Raw genomic sequence first — 27,435 nt, 5'->3', positions numbered from 1 at the left:
GTTAAATTAAAATCAGTAGGCGAGGCTCTAATTTCTCCAGCTGTTACTCTCATGAGTGAGGCGGAACATAATAGTTTTATCATGCCAAAAAGCTGCTGTCGTTTATTGCACCTCAAACATTAAAACAAATCCAGAGTTACGTGTTTCTGTACTTCCTCTAAGAAGAAAGGACAGTAACAGAAGATCTCTGTGGCTTCAGGCTCGATCGCCATTCAAATGACAGCCGTTGTTTCCCCCAAAAGTGGGCGGGGCCGTAAAGTGAAGTAGTTGTTACTCTCATCTGTGAAAATCGATAGCCTACTGCTATATTTAACCACATATCGAGCCCGATCGTCTATTTCTAATGGCTTAATGCAATTGTTTGCCTGTCTGGTCATTGGAATCGGGCTCTTTAAAGATCCAAAAATCTCCGGTTTTCTTACATTTCTGATCGGATTGGCAAAAACTAAAGAATTTGTATTGACCGCCGTTCAACTGACAGCATTGTTTTCCCCCAAAAGTGGGCGGAGCCGTTATTTTTGCCCGGAAGTGACGCATTTGTTAGTCTCATCTATAGGGCGCACACACGGAGCCGTTGGTCCGTATGCCGTTCTATCCACCTTGGGACCCGTTATCGTTTCCGCAGTTGTTTACTGTCATATTTGGTTGTCCTCGTGTGGCCGAACGGTCTATATGACACTAAACAGTAATGCAAACGACCGTTTTCGTCCTCGTGGGGCCGGGGCCTGAGTTTCAATCGTGCAACATTAGGAGCACTAATGAATTGTTTTGTGGCTTGACTTTGTAGCACAGCCTTTGTATATTTATGATTTTAAAAGTTAAAGATACTATTGAAACCACTTTTAAAGGAATATGTTCTAATTCCAGTAGGACGACTACCATGTTTACCTGTGAATAGTCATTATTCAGAGACATGATAGACCTGAGGCGTGACTTCCAGTTTGCTTTTGGAAAATTGAGCTGATGCCTGTTCTGGCAGAAGACAGATTTGACATTGGGCTGGCCTTTAATGACGTAGTCTTCCTCAAAAGACCGATACCAGCACATTAGTTGGTTTAGCTTACAGGCCTGCAACTAATCATCAAATTTCTGCCAATAACTTTCCCCATAAATGGTATTCTCTTTAAAATAACAGAAAACAAGGTGACCTCTTCGAATGACTTATTGTGTTTCCAAGCCAACAGCCAGATATTTAACAAACTGTCATATTAGCTAAGAAGCCTGCAGATTTCCTACAAATAAAACTGGAACCAGATTCGTGCCTTTTTTTTCTTTTCTTTAAAAATGTGTTCAGTTTGTTATCAAAGTTGTTGCATAATAATAACAACATAGTGGATTGACTATTAGATCAATCTACAAATCCTTTTAGCTCCAATTGATCACATTGTTTGATGCCAGTGTGCCTTGAACCAGATGTGTAGTACCTCAGTTGTACAGCTGCAGCCCCCTGTGATGTGACTTAATGCAAAGAGAAACAGCGGTGAGGAATCAAGGTTAAAGCAAGAAAACACTCCTGACAGCACCCTAAGCTCATTGTACCGTGCAGGTTGCCCTAGTTTTTTGTCCATGCTTATTATAACCATAGCCATATAACAGTGGTTCAAATGTACCTCTTGTCATTCAAATCTATACTAATAATCAAATATTTATCAGAAAGGTGATGCAGTTCAACAAATGTGCTCTATTTCTTTTAATTGGTGAACCCAAACCTTATTTATATCTTCCATTATAAATAGTGGAAAGCTCCTTGAAGCCAGTACATTTTGATACCGATTCTCTAAATAAATTGGTGGAAAAAATGAAATTGCTTCTAGTTCTCTGAGAAGCACTGGTCTCTTTGGCTGCTGCTCACAGCGCTGACCCCGTATCCTCCAGTCTTCCTGACGGGTAATAGAATTACCAAGCCAGATGTTATCTCGCTCCGTAATACGTCAGGCAGGGCCAGAGGAATGATAGGTCGACCAGCCAGCCTCGTTACATTGTTGGGAAAAAGAAGGATGAGGGGGAAGGAAGAACTCAGTTGGCAAGGTTTCTGAGATGTGTGTGTGTGTGCGAGTCTGATGACAGTAGGAAGATAGAGAGGCGGGTTGTGATCAGATTTGTGTTGTGTCTCTTTAGAATTGCATTTTCTTCCACTAAAGGTGTGGCTGAACACACACAACACACCAACAGAACTCTCAGCATCCTACATTATTGAACCCAAAGGTGCTTGGGTATATTTCCTACAGGAACAAAGTAATCATAAAACTTGGAGCCCACAGAGGAAGAGGGAAGGGAGGCAGCGAGGAAGTGGGAGAGTGTGTGTGAGTGTGTGTTTTTGGCAGCGGTTCACAAGTCTTTTGTTGCCTGACATTCTCAGGTACCATGGTTACAGGTTGGCGGGGCACTCTCTTGTTTCATCTGCCTCATTATGAGTGTGTTAGATCAAGAAGACACCAGCGTCATTTAGGAAATCTAACGCAGACACTGAGTCAGCGAACAAGGGGGCACTGAAGGGTCAGTCACATAATAACACTACATGTCAAAGTGACTTACATACACTCTGATCCCCCCATATACATTAGTACATGGAGATATGTGCATATCATTCGAGCATTAGAATGACACACTATGCCATAAAACTGATAAAATACATAACCCATTTATTTGTTCATATGATTAGCTATTGCTAATTTGTCAGACAAATAACTCATGTATTTAATCTGAGTAATAACATTTGACTTTTTAATGAAATCTTACCTGTGCTAAGCTCACATGTCCTGCTGGCTTTAGCTTAAAAGCATACACTTCTCATCTTACTGTTTTTTGAAAAAATATAATCCTTTTAACCAAAAAGCAAACCCATTGTCTTCCTTTCATAACTGTGCCATGTGTATGCAGACAGTTTGTTTTGTTCTTATTGAGGGATCATTATCAACCTTCTAGTTAGTTTTTAAATAAGTGGTTTTGAAAAGAAATGGTAATTGAAGGTTTGTCTTCACTGTGCTTAACTAAGGGTTCAGGGCAAGGTTCAGGCAAAACATAAATACTTATTGAAAGAGATCATTCCCTCTGCCTAGATAATTATTCACACTTACAAAAACACAACACGCATCACATCTTCAGCTGGGTCACGCACAATTTAAACTTTTAGACATCCAAAGCTTGGAAGAATAATGTTGTTTTGGTGAGTCTTTAAATGAAGATGAACTGCCAATATCAAAGCAACCTTTGTTGACATTAGACATTTGTGTTCGATGTGATCATTTCCAAATTCATAAATGTTCTCCAGCAGGGATGCCACTTCTAATAATAATAAATGATATTTATATAGCGCCTTTCAAGGGACCCAAGACCGCTGTGCATGGTGGACAAACAAAACAAACAGACAATCAAAGCGCAAACAAAAAATAAAGGAAGCCGGGGGACCAAGAAAGGGCTAGGGCCCGAAGGCCAGAGTGAACAGGTGTGTGTTTAATGATGATTTGAAGATGCCCAGTGAGGCAGCATTACGGATCTCGGCAGGTAGTGCATTCCAGAGGGCGGGGGCCGCAACACTGAACGCCCTGTCACCAACCGTTCGTAGGCAAGAGCGGGGGACGGAGAGCAGGCCCGTGTCTGAGGACCGCAGACTCCGAGAAGGGGTGTAGGGATGGAGGAGGTCCGATAAGTACTGGGGGGCGAGGGTATGGAGGGACTTGTAAGTGAGGAGGAGTGTTTTGTACTGAATCCGGGACTTGACCGGCAGCCAGTGTAGGTGGATGAGGGTGGGGGTGATATGTTGCCATGGCTTGGTGCGGGTGAGAAGCCTGGCGGCAGAGTTCTGGAGGTATTGGAGACTGTCCAGGGTTTTGCTGGGAACCCCGGACAGGACTCCATTGCAGTAGTCCAGACGGGATGTGATGAAGGCGTGTATAAGTGTTTCTGAGTCAGAGAGTGAAGGCCGGAGTCTGGCAATGTTTTTGAGATGGTAGAAGGCGGATTTGGTAACAGATTTGATGTCTGCCTGGAAAGAGAAGGTGGTGTCCAGGATGACTCCCAGGTCACTTCTGTACGAAGGATAAAGTTTAATTTATTAGTAAGTTTGCTTTGTTTGGACACACCCAATGTAGAATTGTTTCCATGTGGGGGACTGATCAAAAGTGTAAACATCAAAACCACTCCCTTCTGTAAATATGTGGTCCTCATTTGGTATGGTGTGGTGTTTAGCTGTATCTTATGGTGTGGTGAGAGTCATATATCAGAGCCACAATGGAACGAAGCGGTCCGTCTTTGTCGTGGTTTTATCAAAGCTAACTCCGGCTCTGAGTCTGGACGCCTATGAGAAGTGCCAAAAAATGCCGACCTTGAATGGCCACTTAAACGTAATCAATGTACATATTTCCCCCATGTTCCCAAAAAGTATCAACATGATCATGGTGTGATAGGAAGAAATATATTTTTTTTAACAAATGTGTTTTGTAAAAGTTTCTAGAATACGATTTGTAGGTCAGGATATTTCTTGAGCTCCACAATACTTGATTCAAAATGTTATTTCAACACGTATTTAGCCTTTAACAATTTCAAGGTTTCAAGGTTGCAAGGCTTTTTCATGTGCACGATGAACATCTTAGGTCCCAGGCTCCTCCAACAGTGCAACACAATAACACAGATACAATAGTACAAGTAAATAAAATACAATAAAATATAATAGAAACAGAATATGACAGTGCAGAGTAGTCTATATACAGTAATTGGAATATTGATAATGATATATATATGTGAGTTGCAAACAGATGAATGTCATGTATGTTCTTTCAAAAGTTCAGGTGTTTAACAGTCTTATGGCCTGTGGGATGAAACTGTTTGCTTTTTTTTTGTGCTTCCTGCGATTTGAATATAGCACTAGATTTCAATACAATTTGAATTGTGTAGCACCAGGGTTAAGATCAGTTTGATGTAAAGGGTCTTTAAAGCCTAAGTGTGGGGCCTGTGTTGTTGGGAGAGGTTTTGTGTGAGCAGCGTTAATCACAGTTGGTGGTGTGTCCTCACTAGACGACGAGGTGTATATCATTGAGGCCTCTGCCCATCCACTCATTCTCTCCCACGCCCCTTTCTCCCTAGTCTTAGTATAATATCTAGTTTGTCTCAGACACATTCATCTGCCCCCACCCCCCCCCACCCCCCACCCAGAGTGCCTTCTTACAGATTAACCGTGGATGGAGTTCGGAGGCTGCATCACTCAATGATCGCTCAGCTTTTAACTCGGGCCGGAACTGTACGTTAACTTTGAGACCCGTATGGAAGTGTTCTTCTGAGCGACGGAGAGTGAGAGAAGTAAAGTGATTTGTTGCTGATGATCCAGTGCTCAGGAGAGGCTGTGGTGACTGTGGTTTGTCCAGGAGATGCATAAAGGAGCCTTGGCATGTTCCTGTACAAAACCCTTAAACACAGAGATGACGATGAGGACTTCCAGGTACACGGTGTTGCTGGTCAAGCGTCGGGATGACCTGTTTGTTTAAATGTTTCTGTATAACCGCGGTTTGTTGTAGGTGGCTTACAACGTTAAGAACTATAGATGGGACTTTTGACACAAGAGACACGTGACTTTAGGAAGAAATACAATGATTGAAATTTAGAAACTTTTATGGGTTGGCACTATTCCTTTACTCTTGATTTTTCTGTCTCTGAATTGTCTATATTTACGATTTTCCTACGTGGGAATGTTGACTTCTGAGGATCATTTGCCCAAGCAGAAATTGACTTGCAGGGACGCAACGTTTCCATTCCTGCTGGTTCTAACACTATTGTTTAAGTTTCGGGAACAGTTGAACGGCTCCGGTGTGAAGCAGGTGACGGTGTTTGCATGTTTCCCTCTTTTTTGCTGGGAGGGATTATTGGTGCTAATCGCTCTTGAGCTGTACCGGGGAAACAATAAGGCATGAGGCATTTAATTGAAAATTCCTGGAACATAAATCCCTGTTTTCAAGGAATAGTGACACATAATTAGTTTATTTTCTTATGACCATGGCAGCCACCTGTAGCTCTTATTATGATAGGATTGTTATGTTTTAATTAAAAACATTTCTAATCCCTTTCATTTTAACTGACTGAACGAGGGGTTAAAAGCCCCCAAATGTCATTATTTTCAAAGCAAATTGTGCTGTGACTGTGTACCATTTTGTTTATCTATCCCCATGTTCTTTTTACTTAATTTCCTCGTCTCTGAGAAACTACGTAGCACATAATGTCTGCACGGTTTGTAGAAGCACTCAATTGCTAGACTGATTGTTTTCAACCTCCACGGGGGACGATTTTCTTAGCAGCTGGAAACCTTTTTAATGCAAACAATAAACACAAATGAACAACATCAGCTGCTGTCTTTTTGCTCACAACTGTTCCTCTTTTTTCCACAGTCCCAGAAACCCTGGATAGAAAGCACTTTCACCAAGCGGGAATGTGTGTACATACTTCCAGTGTCAAAGGACCCCCACAGGTATGTGTTCCGACGTTCAGCTGTAGCCATGGAAACGGTGTAATTGTATGGTGTGTGTTAAAGTAGGCCCGAACCCTAACCACCACTCTCCAAAGAGTAAATAAGTCTGTTTCCACATAATTTTAATCTTTATGTCTGTCCCTATTATTACAGCGTTTAGTGAGGGGGAAGACCAGGAGGAAGTGTATCATATCTTCTTAGGGGTGTTTTCTCTTTCTCCGTGTCCTTTTTTTCAACCTTTAAACGCTCTGCCTTGTTTCTGCCCCTGTTTATTTTTGGAAGTCTTCTAACGGGCATGCCCTGATTTGTTCCTTGTTTTGATGTATTTTAGGAAGCCTGTTGTAATACTAGGAACTACAGTAGTTTTTACGATGTGTTTTGCCATTTGCACAAGGCCTTCTTCAACTGAACTGAATAGGAAGTTTGGATTTAATAATTTGAACAATGTATTGTAGTCAATGACATATACTATTTTGTGTCCTTTTTTTAAATTCAAACCATTATTAACTTTAAACAGTAACAACTATTATTTACTGTGTGTTTGGGTGCGTACTGTAAGGCAAGATTTTATGCTGACCTGCTGGAATCTTACAACGCCGTGTTAAAACTGTATAGAGCCTCCTATTGGCTTGGCATGCAGGCCACTTGTATAATATGTGTACATGAGAGGCTCGTGAAAAACCATTAAAGGTCCAGCAGCCGGTATAAATGTCAAGAATAAAATAGACATTTTGTTTGTTATTTAGAGTGAAGTTGTTTCCCACAGTGTATTTAGTATCTACTGGTTAACCACCTTCTTTGTGTGTAAGCCATTTCTGTTTTTCTGTTACTGTTTCAAGAGTTTGCATTCCTTCCTTTTTTCCTGTCAACTCACAATGATACTAAGTTACATTTACCCGGTTGTTTTCTTTTACATCAATTATTTGCCACTCGAGTTTCTCAGTTAACTACAATACGTGCTGCTGCTCGAAGAATATTCGGAGGTGTTGGTGAACATGTGTCCTTTTAACATTGGGCCTGCTTATGATTCATCAAAGTGAGAGTCTACTTGGCAGAACGCTCTCTTGGTAAAAGGCCATTTCACTGGGCTTCATGCCCGGCTAACAGATAACTTTCTTTAATGTCCTTAACATTTTTCTACCGAGAGCAATTCCTTCTCACTAGGAGAAATCGGACTGTCTTTGTGTCATTGCAAATGCAGCCCACAGTTCAGTTGTTAGTGTGAACTTACATTTCTTGTGAAATTCCTTCTAGATGCCTTCCAGGATGCCAGATTTGCCAACAGCTAGTCCGGTAAGTATTTGTTTTGCCTTTGTCCCCTCGCCCTTTGTTACTTGACATGATTGGCCTGGGAGGATCCATGCTAACCAGTTACTTTACACCAGAAAAGGCCTGCAGGGAAATTAATTTGCAGTTTAATTCCAGCAAACAGAAAACCAGTGACGTCAGGCTTTGTGTGTCAGGATGCACGATCCCTCCTAAAGTCGTTAAAGGAGGGGTGAAAACAAAAAGCTTTTTTATAATAATAAAACATAGATGAACCCCATTTGAGGTCCTTGAACGTTTGTCAAACTCTGTCATTATATTTAATTGTGAGTTTAAATGTGATCATGATAATGCTTTTATATAATATTGTAAGTGTTAAAATTGGTATTAGGATGTTTAGGATGTTAATGCTGAATCGCCAAGTCAACATCCTCACATGTCACATATGCAGTTTACATTACAGTGATAATTGGTAAAACTCCAATTAATTGATAGAGGTTGGCAAACCAGGGTTCTTATTACAAACCAGCATCTATCTGAAGTAACTACAGTCGGTAGCAGATTTGACCAGATATAGCTAGTTATCTAGTTAGCTTATTAGCTAACTTTAGCTCAATGAGTTGATTTAAAGGTCCCCTATGATACTGTTTTTCATCAATATATTATAGGTCTCACATATATACTAAACATGTCTCTGAAGTGTTTGGCTCCAAACACCAAACAGATCATTGCAGCATTACCCATAATCCCCTCTGTTTCAGCCCTGTTTCAAAAGTGCTGACTCTCTGTCTGTTACTTTAGATGAAAATAAGGAGCCCCTCCCCACGCCCCTCTGAGAGAGATTTGGTTAAAAAGAACACAATGGTGCTCTAGGAGGAGATTCAGGTTGGGAGGGGGAGGGGTTACCTTGGTTGGTGATTGGCTAATGGTAACACAAGCCAACAAATCATTATGACATCATAAAGTGGCCAAAATCTGATCAGCTCATTTTCAGACAGGTTTTTATGTAATTGGATCAGGACAAAAAGAGAGCGAATCTTTTTTCCTGAAACTTTCAGAATCTCTTTTCACAGAGGGGACACATGTTGATGTATAAAAGACATGAAAAAGTGGATTTTGCATAATAGGTCCCCTTTAAAAAACATCTCAAGCTGTCTTTAGTTAGGAACCATGTCAAATGGTCCTCAATATGCACTTGATGGCTGCATACATTATAATAAAATAGGTAAAAGTCTGATATTTCTTTCTTTATCTTAAACATCTGTGTAAATGTGATTTATATGCATGCTAAATTTCTGATAAATTAAGAATAACATAAATGTGCTATTGTTAATATTCCGTTTGTATCTGCTGTGTCCCGCAGCATTACTGCTACTGTGTATTTAATTATCTAAGTATATCATATTGTTTAAACGTTGTTGTGTTGCCCCTGCAGATGCTGCTGTGGGCGGCTGGTGCGGCAGCATGTTGGCTTCACGGCCAGCTTGGCCGCGAAGTACTCGGACGTGAAGTTGGGTGAGAACCCCAACCTGACCGAGCAGGAGTGGTCGGTGGAGAAACACACAGAGGCCAGCCCCACTGACGCCTATGGTGTCATCAACTTCCAGGGAGGGTCTCACTCATACAGAGCCAAGGTAGGAGGGCAGTCTTTTACCCGCTGGGGGCCACGTTCATGTCAAAAGTAATCTTGTGAGTGATAACTGATATGGATGTTGGAAAAAATGTCTGACTCATAATCTACAATTAATTTCATACATTAACACTGGTTACTATTGTAATGGGTAGGTGTTTTTCCTAAATTACTTTATTTTTATATCACGAAATGACGTGTTATTAGTAAGTCATTGTTGACAAACAAACTCAATATGAAAGAATCAGGCGCAAAGTCTATCCCCAGTCTTGATAACTGCTTATTCTTATCATTCAAATCTATTGCTGACATTTTGAGTCCATCAATCAACTAGTCATCCTGCTACCACACATCTGTTGGTTTTAGCTTCTCAGGTGTGACGTTATGCTGCTATTTTCCACATTATGTAAGCATGTTTATCTTGTGTCTGTTCATCCGTCTGCAGTATGTGCGTGTGTCCCACGACACGCGGCCGGAGAGCATCCTGCGGCTGATGCTGAAGGATTGGCATATGGAGCTTCCCAAGATCCTCATCTCTGTCCATGGAGGGGTTCAGAACTTCGAGCTGCACCCACGCATCAAGCAGGTGGTGGGCAAGGGCCTCATCAAAGCTGCCGTCACCACCGGGGCCTGGATCCTCACCGGAGGGGTCAACACAGGTGGGCAACAGGAGAGACGTTATGTTAGTCTTAACGGAAGAATGTGTGGGTAAATGTTAGGGGCAGCAATGTGTGAGCGAATGTGTGAATGTTAAACTGCCTTTTTTAAGCGGATATCATTTGGGTGAATAAATACGTTAGCCAATGACTTTCTTTGAATAAGACAAGATGCTGATGAGTTGGCAACAATGTCAATTACAAATATTTTTGACAAAATCAACATGCAACACACACACACACACACACACACACACACACACACACACACACACACACACACACACACACACACACACACACACACACACACACACACACACACACACACACACACACACACACACACACAGACACAAGGACACACAGTTACATTCTGTTTGTCCTTGTCTAAGTCCTGACAATAATGCACAATGTTTGTGAATCGTCATTATTGAAAAGCTAAGGCAGCTAAATCTCTTATATCCACCCCTGCTCACACATTCCCTTAATGCTTACCCACTCACACTTACATTGTGCTCCAACCTGACAAGCACACTGCCAGCATCAGTGTGTGTTGCGCTGATGAAGCAGAAGTTGTAATGCCGGGCTCTAAGCGTGTCATTTGGCTGTGTGTCGCGGCCGAGGTGTGTCTTCAGCCACAGTTAAGATGCTGTGGTCTGATCATAGTGTTTAAATCATTACTCACAGGGTCAATTACCCACACCAGTGATTACTTTTAATGCCTCTGGCTGCCTGACCAGTTGGGATGGTCTCCAGCATCACAAATTACTGCTGAATCCATGAGATCCATCAGCACAGGACTGTGGTTCGCACACAACCCCAGGACTAATGTGTTGTCGACTTGCCCCATATGCGGCGTTTGGCCACAGAACATCTTTCTTACATGCGTGGTTAACGGCAATCACAATATTTAGCGCACTTTCTAATGCTCATAGATTCATGCCATTAAGTGTAGGATGGCAAAGGTTAAGAAGCAATACAAATGTTGTCCAGGAAAGACAGAAAGGTTTATTGATTGTTTAATGTTTCCTTCATAAAGGTGTGGCAAAGCATGTGGGAGACGCTCTCAAAGAACACTGCTCAAGATCATCAAAGAAAATTTGCACTATTGGGATTGCACCCTGGGGAGCCCTTGAAAACCGGAATGATCTCATTGGCCGAGACGTAAGATGCAACTCTCACAATCTCATTTGTTCTAGAAAAGATGTTGATAGTTTCACTGCTGGATAACATCTCTATTTAACGTCTGGTCAGCAATTATTTAGTCAATGTTTGTTTATTAATATGTCATCATGTCCCCCCTGCAGATCATCGCTCCGTATCAGACGCTGCTGAACCCTCTCAGCAAACTAAACGTTCTCAACAATCTGCATTCCCATTTCCTCCTGGTGGATGATGGGACAGTGGGCCGGTACGGCGCCGAGGTCCAACTGCGGCGAGACTTGGAGAAGCACATCAACCTCCAAAGAATACACGCACGTAAGAAAAAGCTTTTAATGCAACGGTGTCCCTCACTTGGATTTTTGAGAAACAAAAGATTATACTGGATCACTTTTCATCCGCAGAAGCAGTCTGGGGCTCTTCTGAGATAACTCAGTGACACTGTTTTTGTGTCTAGACGACCAAAACCATCGCCTTACTCAGCTCATCCTCTTCAAAATACCACAATTAGCCAATTAAATGACTAAAATCCATAGTTTCTTTTAAAGAAATGCCATTTTAATATTTGTTGTCTTTTTTTTTTATTGTGCTGTTTGGAGCTTCAAAGTTATTCAGATTCTACTCCACTCCAAGCTCATAGGGTCCCCCTTCTTAAAAAATACTTTACATTATATCTTACGGCCCGTCCACACACAGGCATGAAACAAATCTTGAAAAATCTTGATGCTGGGCGTGTCTGAAGCTTGGCGATTTCACGGGACCAACAACCAATCAGGAATCTCCCAGGAATCTCCCGCCCGCCCCCGGCATACAAAGCAAAAAAAAGCCTGCTTTTTCTGTTAAATGTTAAAACGAAGTAAACTGGATATAAACTCTCCAAACAGGTGAAAACCTACCAGTTTCACCAACTGTCTCTGGCACCTCCCTCCATGCCTGGTTCCTCCGGTTTAGGTCCCGGTAGGTGAACAGAGAGCAGTCGTAAAGGACCGGGACATTTCCTACAGCGATGATTAATTTATCCTCCATTTTATGACATATGGAAAAGACCTGCGGTATCTGAATACACGTGGTCTGATTGGCTAGCGCTTGTACTAGCGGGATTTGCATAAACGGGATTTGATTGGCTGATGCCAGCTTCGAAAGCATCGGGAGCATCAAAAGTTGAACATTGCTCAACTCTTGATGCTCACGATGCTTGCAAAGCCATGCTCCGCTCCCCACAATGCAGTTCGGCGAAGATTAAAAATCTTCTACGTCAGTCCCATTCAAGTGAATGGGCGAAGCTTTGAAAGATTTTTTTCATGCCTGTGTGTGGACGGGCCGTTATTCTTCCTCTATTACTATCTTATGAAGCACAATACTTAGAGAGTTGCCATACATGAAAAGTAACTTTGCAATTCATACCCTTTTGTTACAAAGTGAGTTTGACTTAGTCTGTTGGAACCTAGATAATAACAGCCTGGTTATTATCAGCTCAGCCTCTAACTGTCACTGGGTTGGAGCTGTATTCTGCAACTGAAAAATGTTCCATAAACTAAAACTTAAAGCACTCTCTCCGTTTTCCTTCTTGTAGGAATTGGTCAGGGTGTTCCTGTTGTGGCGCTGATCCTCGAGGGGGGTCCCAATGTGATCCTGACGGTGCTGGAGTACCTGCAGGAGAGCCCCCCTGTCCCGGTGGTGGTGTGTGAGGGGACGGGCCGCGCTGCTGACATTCTGGCATACGTCCACAAGCAGACCGAGGAGGGAGGGTAGGACACACACACACACACACACACACACACACACACACACACACACACACACACACACACACACACACACACACACGCACACACACGCATACACACGCACACGCATACACATACACATACACATACAAACAGAGCACAGTGGTGGGCTGGGGAAGAAAATGATAGCTGTGGTTGGCTTTAGTCTTGATTTAAAGTGTAATCCCAAACTACAACACGGCCCATTGGTGGCCTCAGTTGGGAAGCCGTTGTTCTGACTTCAATCTGTGTCTGAGATTGACTTTGTAATGTAGAAACAACATGGACACTAAAAATATGTTTTTTTAAAAGTAATTTCTCCAAGTGCTTGAACAACACATTGATAGCTGTTCAGTGTAGTTGTTCAAACATGAGGGGGTGTTCACATGACAGGGTGTTAATTTAAAGTAGAACACAACTTGTGTATCTGCCCCCTGTTTTGAATCCTCTACAAAAGGTACGGGATCATCCTCGGCCTATGCTACACCCTTCCAACAAGTTTCATGAGAATTGGGGCAGTGTCTTTTATCCTGCAACAAACCTCACTTAAAACACTACAGAGGATAGTTAGGGAGGGAATGAATCACGAAATTGAATGAAGTATGAACAGGGTGTCTGCTGGGTCTTAAAAAGTATTAAAAGTTGATAAATCAATTTAGCGAAAATTAAGGCTATTAAAAAGTATTAGTCAATGTGAAGTAAAGTGTGTCGCCAATGTAACCGGTTAAAACTCCAAGTGGCGATGAGGTCTTAAAATGTATGGAAAGGGTCTTAAAAAAGGTCTTAAAAGGTATTACATTTGACTTCAGAATTCCTGCATATACCCTGATGAAGTACTCTACAGATAATTAAAGATAATCAATGTTTCAAGAGGAGAAAAGGCAGTGATGGGTTAGGGTTAGGGTAATCATAAACGGGATTTGATCGGCTGATGCCAGCTTCGAAAGCGTAGAAAAGGCAGTGATGCTGTTGGTGATGAGTCATTCCCTCTGCTGTACTTCCTCCTTCTGCATTCCCTTTGATGGCAGCGTCTCTGATCTATTACCGGCCCAGAAGTATTTCTAACAACACATCTGCAGCTCAGTCCGTTATAAGAGAGATACATATAGCTGAAACTGTGACAGTGCAGTTATTCTAATATTCTACTCCACTCTGTTCCTTCTCGCACTATTTTTATTTTTTTATTGTTTAATGTCCTCGAAATCAGTCGGAAGTCGCAACGGTTCATTTCAAAATAAACGTGGATTTGCGTTAAAAAATAGCTTTTCAGGGTTCGGGTGTTTTTGTTTGATTTCAATTAAACAAAGTCTTGGCTTTCAGAATATTAAACTTGTTTCTGCAAATTCAGCTGATAAATACAGCTTTGAAGCTTCTGACGGCTTAATTACAAGCAGAGAACGGAGTTACGTCACAGCAGGCATAACAACAGCCGGTGTTTCTCGTGAGTGTTTTCCCTGGGAAACAAACACAATACACACAAATGTAAAATTACACAAACACACACTCACGTATACACACACTCGCGAGCTTCCCCCAGACCCGTAATCCAAACGAAAATATCTCTTCCCTCCGTAGTATTTTGATCATTTGCTAATAACCAATCAGATCGATGGATTCCAGAGAAGAGAAAACTTTGGCCTTTTTCTCAAAAACAATCCTGATCTCATTAGAAAGCTAGAAATCTCCTCTTTCCAACAATGTATACAACTCAGAATGTGTCTTTGGGTCAATGCCAAATCGGTTTCGATGGAGCAGGTCACATATTACAGTAGGTTGCATTTTTTAAGGATTCTGGGAGTTACGTTTTTCATTGCCATATCTACACTGTAGTGACTGTGCATATGACCATAAAGCCTTTGAATCTTGAATCTTTGGAAAGTAATCTGCTGAAAGTCAAATAAATGTGTGCTGCTAGATGTTGTGAGACAATCACAGATGACCACAGTGGATGTCTTCAGTGTAAATGTGTCCATATTCACAAACTTAGTTGATTCTAATTCGAATTATCTTGGACGGTGATGGATTGTTGTCTGACCTTCAAAATCTTAAATACCACTACCTGCTATTTTCAAACAGAAAGTTAGGATTTAGCCCAGAGCAGATACGATTAAAAGTTAATCAGTTCCTTCTGAAGGTTAGTTATCAAGTAAAAGACGATGGTATATAAAATACACTAAAAAAGGTACAGAAAATAACATATCTAAACAAAACAAAAAGACACTTGTATGGCTATAGTATAACCATGTTTATTTATGCTGAAGGGAAAATATGCAGCAATGAAATGCAATATTTACACGCCTCTCTATAAAAGGAATTATATTTACATTTATATAAGCAATATAAGGCCAAGCATACACAGGAGTCTAGGTTCAGTCTATTACTCGCCCTGTTATTGGAAACCTTCCTATAACGTGCTCTCTACAGATCAAAGCACTCGGATCAAACCTATATTTGAAGTGTTTTTCAGCTGCTGTGTGGTTTTGAGCATTGTGACCATAACCACGTTTTTCTGAAATCCTTCGCAGGAGTCTTCCTGATGGTGTGGAGACCGACATCATCGCAACCATCAAGAAAACCTTCAACTTCAGCCAAAGCGATGCCATCCATCTCTTTCAGACTCTGATGGAGTGCATGAAGAGCAAAGAATTGGTATGCATTTCTGTAATCACTTGAATACACTTATTATTCATGTTCAGTTCTTATTTATTGCTATTTCAAACAAGTGCAGAAGTGATTTGATAGAATTCCTTAAAAAAAGCAACACCAAATCTGCCACAGAGACGACTGGGATGCTCCCATTGTTAGTTTTTATAAAACCCTTAAACAACATCTGGATAACGTCTGTGGGAACGTGTTGATGACGACTATCTTATTTATTGGAAAACAGATCACTGTGTTTCACATCAGCTCCGAGGATCACCAGGACATCGACGTGGCCATTCTGAGGGCTTTACTCCAAGGTTAGTAGAGCACTTCCCTCTGGACCCTAAGTTCTTTCCCTCTGGACCCTAAGTTCTTTCCCTCTGGACCCTAAGTTCTTTCTCTCTGGACCCTAAGTTCTTTCTCTCTGGACCCTAAGTTCTTTCCCTCTGGACCCTAAGTTCTTTCCCTCTGGACCCTAAGTTCTTTCTCTCTGGACCCTAAGTTCTTTCCCTCTGGACCCTAACTTCTTTCCCTCTGGACCCTAAGTTCTTTCTTTCTGGACCCTAAGTTCTTTCTTTCTGGACCCTAACTTCTTTCCCTCTGGACCCTAACTTCTTTCTCTCTGGACCCTAACTTCTTTCCCTCTGGACCCTAAGTTCTTTCCCTCTGGACCCTAAGTTCTTTCCCTCTGGACCCTAACTTCTTTCCCTCTGGACCCTAAGTTCTTTCCCTCTGGACCCTAAGTTCTTTCTCTCTGGACCCTAACTTCTTTCTCTCTGGACCCTAAGTTCTTTCTCTCTGGACCCTAAGTTCTTTCCCTCTGGACCCTAAGTTCTTTCCCTCTGGACCCTAACTTCTTTCCCTATGGACCCTAACTTCTTTCCCTCTGGACCCTAACTTCTTTCCCTCTGGACCCTAACTTCTTTCTCTCTGGACCCTAAGTTCTTTCCCCGACCCTAAGTTCTTTCCCTCTGGACCCTAAGTTCTTTCCCTCTGGACCCTAAGTTCTTTCTCTCTGGACCCTAAGTTCTTTCCCTCTGGACCCTAAGTTCTTTCCCTCTGGACCCTAAGTTCTTTCCCTCTGGACCCTAAGTTCTTTCTCTCTGGACCCTAAGTTCTTTCCCTCTGGACCCTAAGTTCTTTCCCTCTGGACCCTAAGTTCTTTCCCTCTGGACCCTAAGTTCTTTCCCTCTGGACCCTAAGTTCTTTCCCTCTGGACCCTAAGTTCTTTCTTTCTGGACCCTAAGTTCTTTCTCTCTGGACCCTAAGTTCTTTCCCTCTGGACCCTAACTTCTTTCTCTCTGGACCCTAAGTTCTTTCCCTCTGGACCCTAAGTTCTTTCCCTCTGGACCCTAAGTTCTTTCTTTCTGGACCCTAAGTTCTTTCCCTCTAGACCCTAAGTTCTTTCCCTCTGGACCCTAAGTTCTTTCTCTCTGGACCCTAAGTTCTTTCTCTCTGGACCCTAAGTTCTTTCCCTCTGGACCCTAAGTTCTTTCTCTCTGGATCCTAACTTCTTTCTCTCTGGACCCTAAGTTCTTTCCCTCTGGACCCTAACTTCTTTCTCTCTGGACCCTAAGTTCTTTTTCTCTGGACCCTAACTTCTTTCTCTCTGGACCCTAAGTTCTTTCTTTCTGGACCCTAAGTTCTTTCTTTCTGGACCCTAAGTTCTTTCCCTCTGGACCCTAAGTTCTTTCCCTCTGGACCCTAAGTTCTTACTCTCTGGACCCTAAGTTCTTTCTTTCTGGACCCTAAGTTCTTTCTCTCTGGACCCTAAGTTCTTTCCCTCTGGACCCTAAGTTCTTTCCCTCTGGACCCTAAGTTCTTTCCCTCTGGACCCTAAGTTCTTACTCTCTGGACCCTAAGTTCTTTCTTTCTGGACCCTAAGTTCTTTCCCTCTGGACCCTAAGTTCTTTCCCTCTGGACCCTAAGTTCTTACTCTCTGGATCCTAAGTTCTTTCTCTCTGGACCCTAAGTTCTTTCCCTCTGGACCCTAAGTTCTTTCCCTCTGGACCCTAAGTTCTTTCCCTCTGGACCCTAACTTCTTTCCCTCTGGACCCTAACTTCTTTCCCTCTGGACCCTAACTTCTTTCTCTCTGGACCCTAAGTTCTTTCTCTCTGGACCCTAAGTTCTTTCCCTCTGGACCCTAACTTCTTTCCCTCTGGACCCTAACTTCTTTCTCTCTGGACCCTAAGTTCTTTCTCTCTGGACCCTAACTTCTTTCTCTCTGGACCCTAACTTCTTTCCCTCTGGACCCTAACTTCTTTCCCTCTGGACCCTAACTTCTTTCTCTCTGGACCCTAAGTTCTTTCCCTCTGGACCCTAAGTTCTTTCCCTCTGGACCCTAACTTCTTTCCCTCTGGACCCTAACTTCTTTCTCTCTGGACCCTAAGTTCTTTCCCCGACCCTAAGTTCTTTCCCTCTGGACCCTAAGTTCTTTCCCCTGGACCCTAACTTCTTTCTCTCTGGACCCTAACTTCTTTCCCTCTGGACCCTAAGTTCTTTCCCTCTGGACCCTAAGTTCTTTCTCTCTGGACCCTAAGTTCTTTCTCTCTGGACCCTAAGTTCTTTCTCTCTGGACCCTAAGTTCTTTCCCTCTGGACCCTAAGTTCTTTCCCTCTGGACCCTAACTTCTTTCCCTATGGACCCTAACTTCTTTCCCTCTGGACCCTAACTTCTTTCCCTCTGGACCCTAACTTCTTTCTCTCTGGACCCTAAGTTCTTTCCCCGACCCTAAGTTCTTTCCCTCTGGACCCTAAGTTCTTTCCCTCTGGACCCTAAGTTCTTTCTCTCTGGACCCTAAGTTCTTTCCCTCTGGACCCTAAGTTCTTTCCCTCTGGACCCTAAGTTCTTTCCCTCTGGACCCTAAGTTCTTTCTCTCTGGACCCTAAGTTCTTTCCCTCTGGACCCTAAGTTCTTTCCCTCTGGACCCTAAGTTCTTTCCCTCTGGACCCTAAGTTCTTTCCCTCTGGACCCTAAGTTCTTTCTTTCTGGACCCTAAGTTCTTTCCCTCTGGACCCTAAGTTCTTTCCCTCTGGACCCTAAGTTCTTTCTTTCTGGACCCTAAGTTCTTTCCCTCTAGACCCTAAGTTCTTTCTCTCTGGACCCTAAGTTCTTTCCCTCTGGACCCTAACTTCTTTCTCTCTGGACCCTAAGTTCTTTCCCTCTGGACCCTAAGTTCTTTCCCTCTGGACCCTAAGTTCTTTCTTTCTGGACCCTAAGTTCTTTCCCTCTAGACCCTAAGTTCTTTCCCTCTGGACCCTAAGTTCTTTCTCTCTGGACCCTAAGTTCTTTCTCTCTGGACCCTAAGTTCTTTCCCTCTGGACCCTAAGTTCTTTCTCTCTGGATCCTAACTTCTTTCTCTCTGGACCCTAAGTTCTTTCCCTCTGGACCCTAAGTTCTTTCTCTCTGGACCCTAACTTCTTTCTCTCTGGACCCTAAGTTCTTTCCCTCTGGACCCTAAGTTCTTTCCCTCTGGACCCTAAGTTCTTTCCCTCTGGACCCTAAGTTCTTTCCCTCTGGACCCTAAGTTCTTTTTCTCTGGACCCTAAGTTCTTTTTCTCTGGACCCTAAGTTCTTTCTCTCTGGACCCTAAGTTCTTTCTTTCTGGACCCTAAGTTCTTTCTTTCTGGACCCTAAGTTCTTTCCCTCTGGACCCTAAGTTCTTTCCCTCTGGACCCTAAGTTCTTACTCTCTGGACCCTAAGTTCTTTCTTTCTGGACCCTAAGTTCTTTCTCTCTGGACCCTAAGTTCTTTCTTTCTGGACCCTAAGTTCTTTCCCTCTGGACCCTAAGTTCTTTCCCTCTGGACCCTAAGTTCTTTCCCTCTGGACCCTAAGTTCTTACTCTCTGGACCCTAAGTTCTTTCTTTCTGGACCCTAAGTTCTTTCCCTCTGGACCCTAAGTTCTTTCCCTCTGGACCCTAAGTTCTTACTCTCTGGATCCTAAGTTCTTTCTCTCTGGACCCTAAGTTCTTTCCCTCTGGACCCTAAGTTCTTTCCCTCTGGACCCTAACTTCTTTCCCTCTGGACCCTAACTTCTTTCCCTCTGGACCCTAACTTCTTTCCCTCTGGACCCTAACTTCTTTCCCTCTGGACCCTAAGTTCTTTCTCTCTGGACCCTAAGTTCTTTCCCTCTGGACCCTAACTTCTTTCCCTCTGGACCCTAACTTCTTTCTCTCTGGACCCTAAGTTCTTTCTCTCTGGACCCTAACTTCTTTCTCTCTGGACCCTAACTTCTTTCCCTCTGGACCCTAACTTCTTTCCCTCTGGACCCTAACTTCTTTCCCTCTGGACCCTAACTTCTTTCTCTCTGGACCCTAAGTTCTTTCCCCGACCCTGAGTTCTTTCCCTCTGGACCCTAAGTTCTTTCCCTCTGGACCCTAAGTTCTTTCTCTCTGGACCCTAAGTTCTTTCCCCGACCCTAAGTTCTTTCTCTCTGGACCCTAAGTTCTTTCTCTCTGGACCCTAAGTTCTTTCCCTCTGGACCCTAAGTTCTTTCTCTCTGGACCCTAACTTCTTTCTCTCTGGACCCTAACTTCTTTCTCTCTGGACCCTAAGTTCTTTCCCTCTGGACCCTAAGTTCTTTCTCTCTGGACCCTAAGTTCTTTCTCTCTGGACCCTAACTTCTTTCTCTCTGGACCCTAAGTTCTTTCCCTCTGGACCCTAAGTTCTTTCTCTCTGGACCCTAACTTCTTTCTCTCTGGACCCTAAGTTCTTTCTCTCTGGACCCTAAGTTCTTTCCCTCTGGACCCTAAGTTCTTTCCCTCTGGACCCTAAGTTCTTTCTCTCTGGACCCTAACTTCTTTCTCTCTGGACCCTAAGTTCTTTCCCTCTGGACCCTAAGTTCTTTCCCTCTGGACCCTAAGTTCTTTCCCTCTGGACCCTAAGTTCTTTTTCTCTGGACCCTAAGTTCTTTCTTTCTGGACCCTAAGTTCTTTCTTTCTGGACCCTAACTTCTTTCCCTCTGGACCCTAAGTTCTTACTCTCTGGACCCTAAGTTCTTTCCCTCTGGACCCTAAGTTCTTTCCCTCTGGACCCTAAGTTCTTACTCTCTGGATCCTAAGTTCTTTCTCTCTGGACCCTAAGTTCTTTCCCTCTGGACCCTAACTTCTTTCCCTCTGGACCCTAACTTCTTTCTCTCTGGACCCTAAGTTCTTTCCCTCTGGACCCTAAGTTCTTTCCCTCTGGACCCTAAGTTCTTTCCCTCTGGACCCTAAGTTCTTTCTCTCTGGACCCTAAGTTCTTTCCCTCTGGACCCTAAGTTCTTTCCCTCTGGACCCTAAGTTCTTTCCCTCTGGACCCTAAGTTCTTTCCCTCTGGACCCTAAGTTCTTTCTTTCTGGACCCTAAGTTCTTTCCCTCTGGACCCTAAGTTCTTTCCCTCTGGACCCTAAGTTCTTTCTTTCTGGACCCTAAGTTCTTTCCCTCTAGACCCTAAGTTCTTTCTCTCTGGACCCTAAGTTCTTTCCCTCTGGACCCTAACTTCTTTCTCTCTGGACCCTAAGTTCTTTCCCTCTGGACCCTAAGTTCTTTCCCTCTGGACCCTAAGTTCTTTCTTTCTGGACCCTAAGTTCTTTCCCTCTAGACCCTAAGTTCTTTCCCTCTGGACCCTAAGTTCTTTCTCTCTGGACCCTAAGTTCTTTCTCTCTGGACCCTAAGTTCTTTCCCTCTGGACCCTAAGTTCTTTCTCTCTGGATCCTAACTTCTTTCTCTCTGGACCCTAAGTTCTTTCCCTCTGGACCCTAAGTTCTTTCTCTCTGGACCCTAACTTCTTTCTCTCTGGACCCTAAGTTCTTTCCCTCTGGACCCTAAGTTCTTTCCCTCTGGACCCTAAGTTCTTTCCCTCTGGACCCTAAGTTCTTTCCCTCTGGACCCTAAGTTCTTTCCCTCTGGACCCTAAGTTCTTTTTCTCTGGACCCTAAGTTCTTTTTCTCTGGACCCTAACTTCTTTCTCTCTGGACCCTAAGTTCTTTCTTTCTGGACCCTAAGTTCTTTCCCTCTGGACCCTAAGTTCTTTCCCTCTGGACCCTAAGTTCTTTCCCTCTGGACCCTAAGTTCTTACTCTCTGGACCCTAAGTTCTTTCTTTCTGGACCCTAAGTTCTTTCTCTCTGGACCCTAAGTTCTTTCCCTCTGGACCCTAAGTTCTTTCCCTCTGGACCCTAAGTTCTTTCCCTCTGGACCCTAAGTTCTTTCCCTCTGGACCCTAAGTTCTTTCTTTCTGGACCCTAAGTTCTTTCCCTCTGGACCCTAAGTTCTTTCCCTCTGGACCCTAAGTTCTTACTCTCTGGATCCTAAGTTCTTTCTCTCTGGACCCTAAGTTCTTTCCCTCTGGACCCTAAGTTCTTTCCCTCTGGACCCTAAGTTCTTTCCCTCTGGACCCTAACTTCTTTCCCTCTGGACCCTAACTTCTTTCCCTCTGGACCCTAACTTCTTTCTCTCTGGACCCTAACTTCTTTCCCTCTGGACCCTAAGTTCTTTCCCTCTGGACCCTAACTTCTTTCCCTCTGGACCCTAACTTCTTTCTCTCTGGACCCTAAGTTCTTTCCCCGACCCTAAGTTCTTTCCCTCTGGACCCTAAGTTCTTTCCCCTGGACCCTAACTTCTTTCTCTCTGGACCCTAACTTCTTTCCCTCTGGACCCTAAGTTCTTTCCCTCTGGACCCTAAGTTCTTTCTCTCTGGACCCTAACTTCTTTCTCTCTGGACCCTAAGTTCTTTCTCTCTGGACCCTAAGTTCTTTCCCTCTGGACCCTAAGTTCTTTCCCTCTGGACCCTAACTTCTTTCCCTATGGACCCTAACTTCTTTCCCTCTGGACCCTAACTTCTTTCCCTCTGGACCCTAACTTCTTTCTCTCTGGACCCTAAGTTCTTTCCCCGACCCTAAGTTCTTTCCCTCTGGACCCTAAGTTCTTTCCCTCTGGACCCTAAGTTCTTTCTCTCTGGACCCTAAGTTCTTTCCCTCTGGACCCTAAGTTCTTTCCCTCTGGACCCTAAGTTCTTTCCCTCTGGACCCTAACTTCTTTCTCTCTGGACCCTAAGTTCTTTCCCTCTGGACCCTAAGTTCTTTCCCTCTGGACCCTAAGTTCTTTCTTTCTGGACCCTAAGTTCTTTCCCTCTAGACCCTAAGTTCTTTCCCTCTGGACCCTAAGTTCTTTCTCTCTGGACCCTAAGTTCTTTCCCTCTGGACCCTAAGTTCTTTCTCTCTGGACCCTAACTTCTTTCTCTCTGGACCCTAAGTTCTTTCCCTCTGGACCCTAAGTTCTTTCCCTCTGGACCCTAAGTTCTTTCCCTCTGGACCCTAAGTTCTTTCCCTCTGGACCCTAAGTTCTTTCCCTCTGGACCCTAAGTTCTTTTTCTCTGGACCCTAAGTTCTTTTTCTCTGGACCCTAACTTCTTTCTCTCTGGACCCTAAGTTCTTTCTTTCTGGACCCTAAGTTCTTTCTTTCTGGACCCTAAGTTCTTTCCCTCTGGACCCTAAGTTCTTTCCCTCTGGACCCTAAGTTCTTACTCTCTGGACCCTAAGTTCTTTCTTTCTGGACCCTAAGTTCTTTCCCTCTGGACCCTAAGTTCTTTCCCTCTGGACCCTAAGTTCTTTCTTTCTGGACCCTAAGTTCTTTCCCTCTGGACCCTAAGTTCTTTCCCTCTGGACCCTAAGTTCTTTCTTTCTGGACCCTAAGTTCTTTCCCTCTAGACCCTAAGTTCTTTCTCTCTGGACCCTAAGTTCTTTCCCTCTGGACCCTAACTTCTTTCTCTCTGGACCCTAAGTTCTTTCCCTCTGGACCCTAAGTTCTTTCCCTCTGGACCCTAAGTTCTTTCTTTCTGGACCCTAAGTTCTTTCCCTCTAGACCCTAAGTTCTTTCCCTCTGGACCCTAAGTTCTTTCTCTCTGGACCCTAAGTTCTTTCTCTCTGGACCCTAAGTTCTTTCCCTCTGGACCCTAAGTTCTTTCTCTCTGGATCCTAACTTCTTTCTCTCTGGACCCTAAGTTCTTTCCCTCTGGACCCTAAGTTCTTTCTCTCTGGACCCTAACTTCTTTCTCTCTGGACCCTAAGTTCTTTCCCTCTGGACCCTAAGTTCTTTCCCTCTGGACCCTAAGTTCTTTCCCTCTGGACCCTAAGTTCTTTTTCTCTGGACCCTAAGTTCTTTTTCTCTGGACCCTAACTTCTTTCTCTCTGGACCCTAAGTTCTTTCTTTCTGGACCCTAAGTTCTTTCTTTCTGGACCCTAAGTTCTTTCCCTCTGGACCCTAAGTTCTTTCCCTCTGGACCCTAAGTTCTTACTCTCTGGACCCTAAGTTCTTTCTTTCTGGACCCTAAGTTCTTTCTCTCTGGACCCTAAGTTCTTTCTTTCTGGACCCTAAGTTCTTTCCCTCTGGACCCTAAGTTCTTTCCCTCTGGACCCTAAGTTCTTTCCCTCTGGACCCTAAGTTCTTACTCTCTGGACCCTAAGTTCTTTCTTTCTGGACCCTAAGTTCTTTCCCTCTGGACCCTAAGTTCTTTCCCTCTGGACCCTAAGTTCTTTCTCTCTGGACCCTAAGTTCTTTCCCTCTGGACCCTAAGTTCTTTCCCTCTGGACCCTAAGTTCTTTCCCTCTGGACCCTAAGTTCTTTCTCTCTGGACCCTAACTTCTTTCTCTCTGGATCCTAACTTCTTTCTCTCTGGACCCTAAGTTCTTTCTCTCTGGACCCTAAGTTCTTTCCCTCTGGACCCTAAGTTCTTTCTCTCTGGACCCTAACTTCTTTCTCTCTGGACCCTAAGTTCTTTCTCTCTGGACCCTAAGTTCTTTCCCTCTGGACCCTAAGTTCTTTCTCTCTGGACCCTAAGTTCTTTCTCTCTGGACCCTAACTTCTTTCTCTCTGGACCCTAAGTTCTTTCCCTCTGGACCCTAAGTTCTTTCTTTCTGGACCCTAAGTTCTTTCTCTCTGGACCCTAAGTTCTTTCTTTCTGGACCCTAAGTTCTTTCCCTCTGGACCCTAAGTTCTTTCCCTCTGGACCCTAAGTTCTTTCCCTCTGGACCCTAAGTTCTTACTCTCTGGACCCTAAGTTCTTTCTTTCTGGACCCTAAGTTCTTTCCCTCTGGACCCTAAGTTCTTTCCCTCTGGACCCTAAGTTCTTACTCTCTGGATCCTAAGTTCTTTCTCTCTGGACCCTAAGTTCTTTCCCTCTGGACCCTAAGTTCTTTCCCTCTGGACCCTAAGTTCTTTCCCTCTGGACCCTAACTTCTTTCCCTCTGGACCCTAACTTCTTTCCCTCTGGACCCTAACTTCTTTCTCTCTGGACCCTAAGTTCTTTCTCTCTGGACCCTAAGTTCTTTCCCTCTGGACCCTAACTTCTTTCCCTCTGGACCCTAACTTCTTTCTCTCTGGACCCTAACTTCTTTCTCTCTGGACCCTAACTTCTTTCTCTCTGGACCCTAACTTCTTTCCCTCTGGACCCTAACTTCTTTCCCTCTGGACCCTAACTTCTTTCCCTCTGGACCCTAACTTCTTTCCCTCTGGACCCTAACTTCTTTCTCTCTGGACCCTAAGTTCTTTCCCCGACCCTAAGTTCTTTCCCTCTGGACCCTAAGTTCTTTCCCTCTGGACCCTAAGTTCTTTCTCTCTGGACCCTAAGTTCTTTCCCCGACCCTAAGTTCTTTCCCTCTGGACCCTAAGTTCTTTCCCTCTGGACCCTAAGTTCTTTCTCTCTGGACCCTAACTTCTTTCTCTCTGGATCCTAACTTCTTTCTCTCTGGACCCTAAGTTCTTTCTCTCTGGACCCTAAGTTCTTTCCCTCTGGACCCTAAGTTCTTTCTCTCTGGACCCTAACTTCTTTCTCTCTGGACCCTAAGTTCTTTCTCTCTGGACCCTAAGTTCTTTCCCTCTGGACCCTAAGTTCTTTCTCTCTGGACCCTAAGTTCTTTCTCTCTGGACCCTAACTTCTTTCTCTCTGGACCCTAAGTTCTTTCCCTCTGGACCCTAAGTTCTTTCTCTCTGGACCCTAACTTCTTTCTCTCTGGACCCTAAGTTCTTTCTCTCTGGACCCTAAGTTCTTTCCCTCTGGACCCTAAGTTCTTTCCCTCTGGACCCTAAGTTCTTTCTCTCTGGACCCTAACTTCTTTCTCTCTGGACCCTAAGTTCTTTCCCTCTGGACCCTAAGTTCTTTCCCTCTGGACCCTAAGTTCTTTCCCTCTGGACCCTAAGTTCTTTTTCTCTGGACCCTAAGTTCTTTCTTTCTGGACCCTAAGTTCTTTCTTTCTGGACCCTAAGTTCTTTCCCTCTGGACCCTAAGTTCTTACTCTCTGGACCCTAAGTTCTTTCCCTCTGGACCCTAAGTTCTTTCCCTCTGGACCCTAAGTTCTTACTCTCTGGATCCTAAGTTCTTTCTCTCTGGACCCTAAGTTCTTTCCCTCTGGACCCTAACTTCTTTCCCTCTGGACCCTAACTTCTTTCTCTCTGGACCCTGGACCCTAACTTCTTTCTCTCTGGACCCTAACTTCTTTCCCTCTGGACCCTGGACCCTAACTTCTTTCTCTCTGGACCCTAACTTCTTTCCCTCTGGACCCTAACTTCTTTCCCTCTGGACCCTAACTTCTTTCCCTCTGGACCCTGGACCCTAACTTCTTTCTCTCTGGACCCTCACTTCTTTAAGAAAGGAACACAAAGTGGACTGGGTCAGTTCATAAGCTGAGGTTGTTGGCACTGGGAGTCAAGATTTCAGGACTCCGTAATGTTTTCATTGTGATATAGATATGCTTTGAGAACCCTTGTCTTTGTGATTCTGAGGAGATCATGTTGCCCACATTCCCAGCGCCTCCTTATTTCGACAGTCACCGAGCTGCACGTCTTATTCCTCTTCGGACTCTGTTACCCTTTGTGCTGTCTTCCCGTCAACTGTACAACTTTTGTCCTGGTTTGACTGTTTATAAAACATAAAGTGTTATTACCCAAATCTTGGTTACACCTTTTAAGCCAAGTTAATTCCAATTCATTACTTATCTCTTTTTAAATTGACTGTGAAATTTACACTTCTTAAAAACGATTTTAAAATAGTCAGAGAATAATTATTTCGACCTTGGTTAAGATCAGAGTCACATCATTTGATGGATTCTAACACTGTCATATGTCAAGGGCTCTGTTTTGAAAACCATTTCAATTTAAAATGGGCAGCACATAATTACACCAGATGCTACTAATTTATATAAATCACATAATTCAATGAAAGTTGTGATCATGATGTGATTTGTGTGGCGATGAGATGAAATAACACCTTGTTTCGACAAAAAAATACTTATGAATGTGTCAAATTTGACCCGAGGACAACAGGAAGGTTAAAAGAAAGAGGAAATATATCTACAAATATTGGCCTGAATATTTCTTAGTTCTTTCAGGATGCTATAGAGCAGGGGGGTCAAACTCAAATACACAGTGGGACAAAATTAAAACATCGGTACTAGTCGAGGGCCGGACTGGTTCAATGTTTACTCCAAAACGTATTGAAATGAACTTATTGCACATATTAAACCTGGAACTAACAAAGATTAAACGACTGCCTATAAAAACAACATTAAATAATCAGTTGCATTCATTTCTTATGGCTCTATCTGCAGCTTTTCCGGAGTCATTTCTTATGATTACATCTTCCCACAGGCCAACAACAGCTTCAAAAAAACAATTTCCCTCAAAGAAAAAAAACAAACATGCCCTGTTGTCACAAGAAAAAAAGTGAAGAAGGAAACATCTTTAAGCAGCACTTTCTATTCTTTAAGAGGCCTGAGAGCTGAGAGTCCTTTTTAAAGATGAGTTACTGTTTCACCAAGATGACTGCGCCTAAGGAAGACAAATATTTACCCGGAGTGACCATTTTCAGTCAGTCTGTTTGTCT

General features: G+C 43.5%; 1 protein-coding gene across 4 annotated transcripts in view; it reads left to right on the top strand.

Moving 5' to 3' along the window:
- trpm7 (transient receptor potential cation channel, subfamily M, member 7) overlaps positions 1-27,435 on the top strand; it is a gene marked incomplete at its 3' end in the record, with an annotated part of 64,985 nt that overhangs the window by 9,657 nt on the left and 27,893 nt on the right. Inside the window, exons 1-10 of one of the 4 annotated variants that reach the window (XM_079664207.1) lie at positions 5,289-5,434; positions 6,375-6,454; positions 7,709-7,747; positions 9,156-9,354; positions 9,796-10,009; positions 11,049-11,173; positions 11,317-11,488; positions 12,744-12,918; positions 15,462-15,585; positions 15,824-15,896. In XM_079664207.1, coding sequence (XP_079520333.1) covers positions 5,384-5,434; positions 6,375-6,454; positions 7,709-7,747; positions 9,156-9,354; positions 9,796-10,009; positions 11,049-11,173; positions 11,317-11,488; positions 12,744-12,918; positions 15,462-15,585; positions 15,824-15,896 — 1,252 coding nt within the window. In that variant the 5' untranslated portion in view covers positions 5,289-5,383. Of the gene's footprint in view, positions 1-5,283; positions 5,435-6,374; positions 6,455-7,708; positions 7,748-9,155; positions 9,355-9,795; positions 10,010-11,048; positions 11,174-11,316; positions 11,489-12,743; positions 12,923-15,461; positions 15,586-15,823; positions 15,897-27,435 lie in introns of those variants that run through there. The other 3 variants (XM_079664205.1, XM_079664206.1, XM_079664208.1) reach the window with 3 other exon arrangements.

This window comes from Notothenia rossii, assembly GCF_949606895.1.
Source record: "Notothenia rossii genome assembly, chromosome: 2".
Lineage (NCBI taxonomy): Eukaryota > Metazoa > Chordata > Actinopteri > Perciformes > Nototheniidae > Notothenia > Notothenia rossii.
The sequence above is the reverse complement of the archived record's forward strand: the minus strand, read 5'-3'. Positions and strand labels throughout refer to the sequence as shown.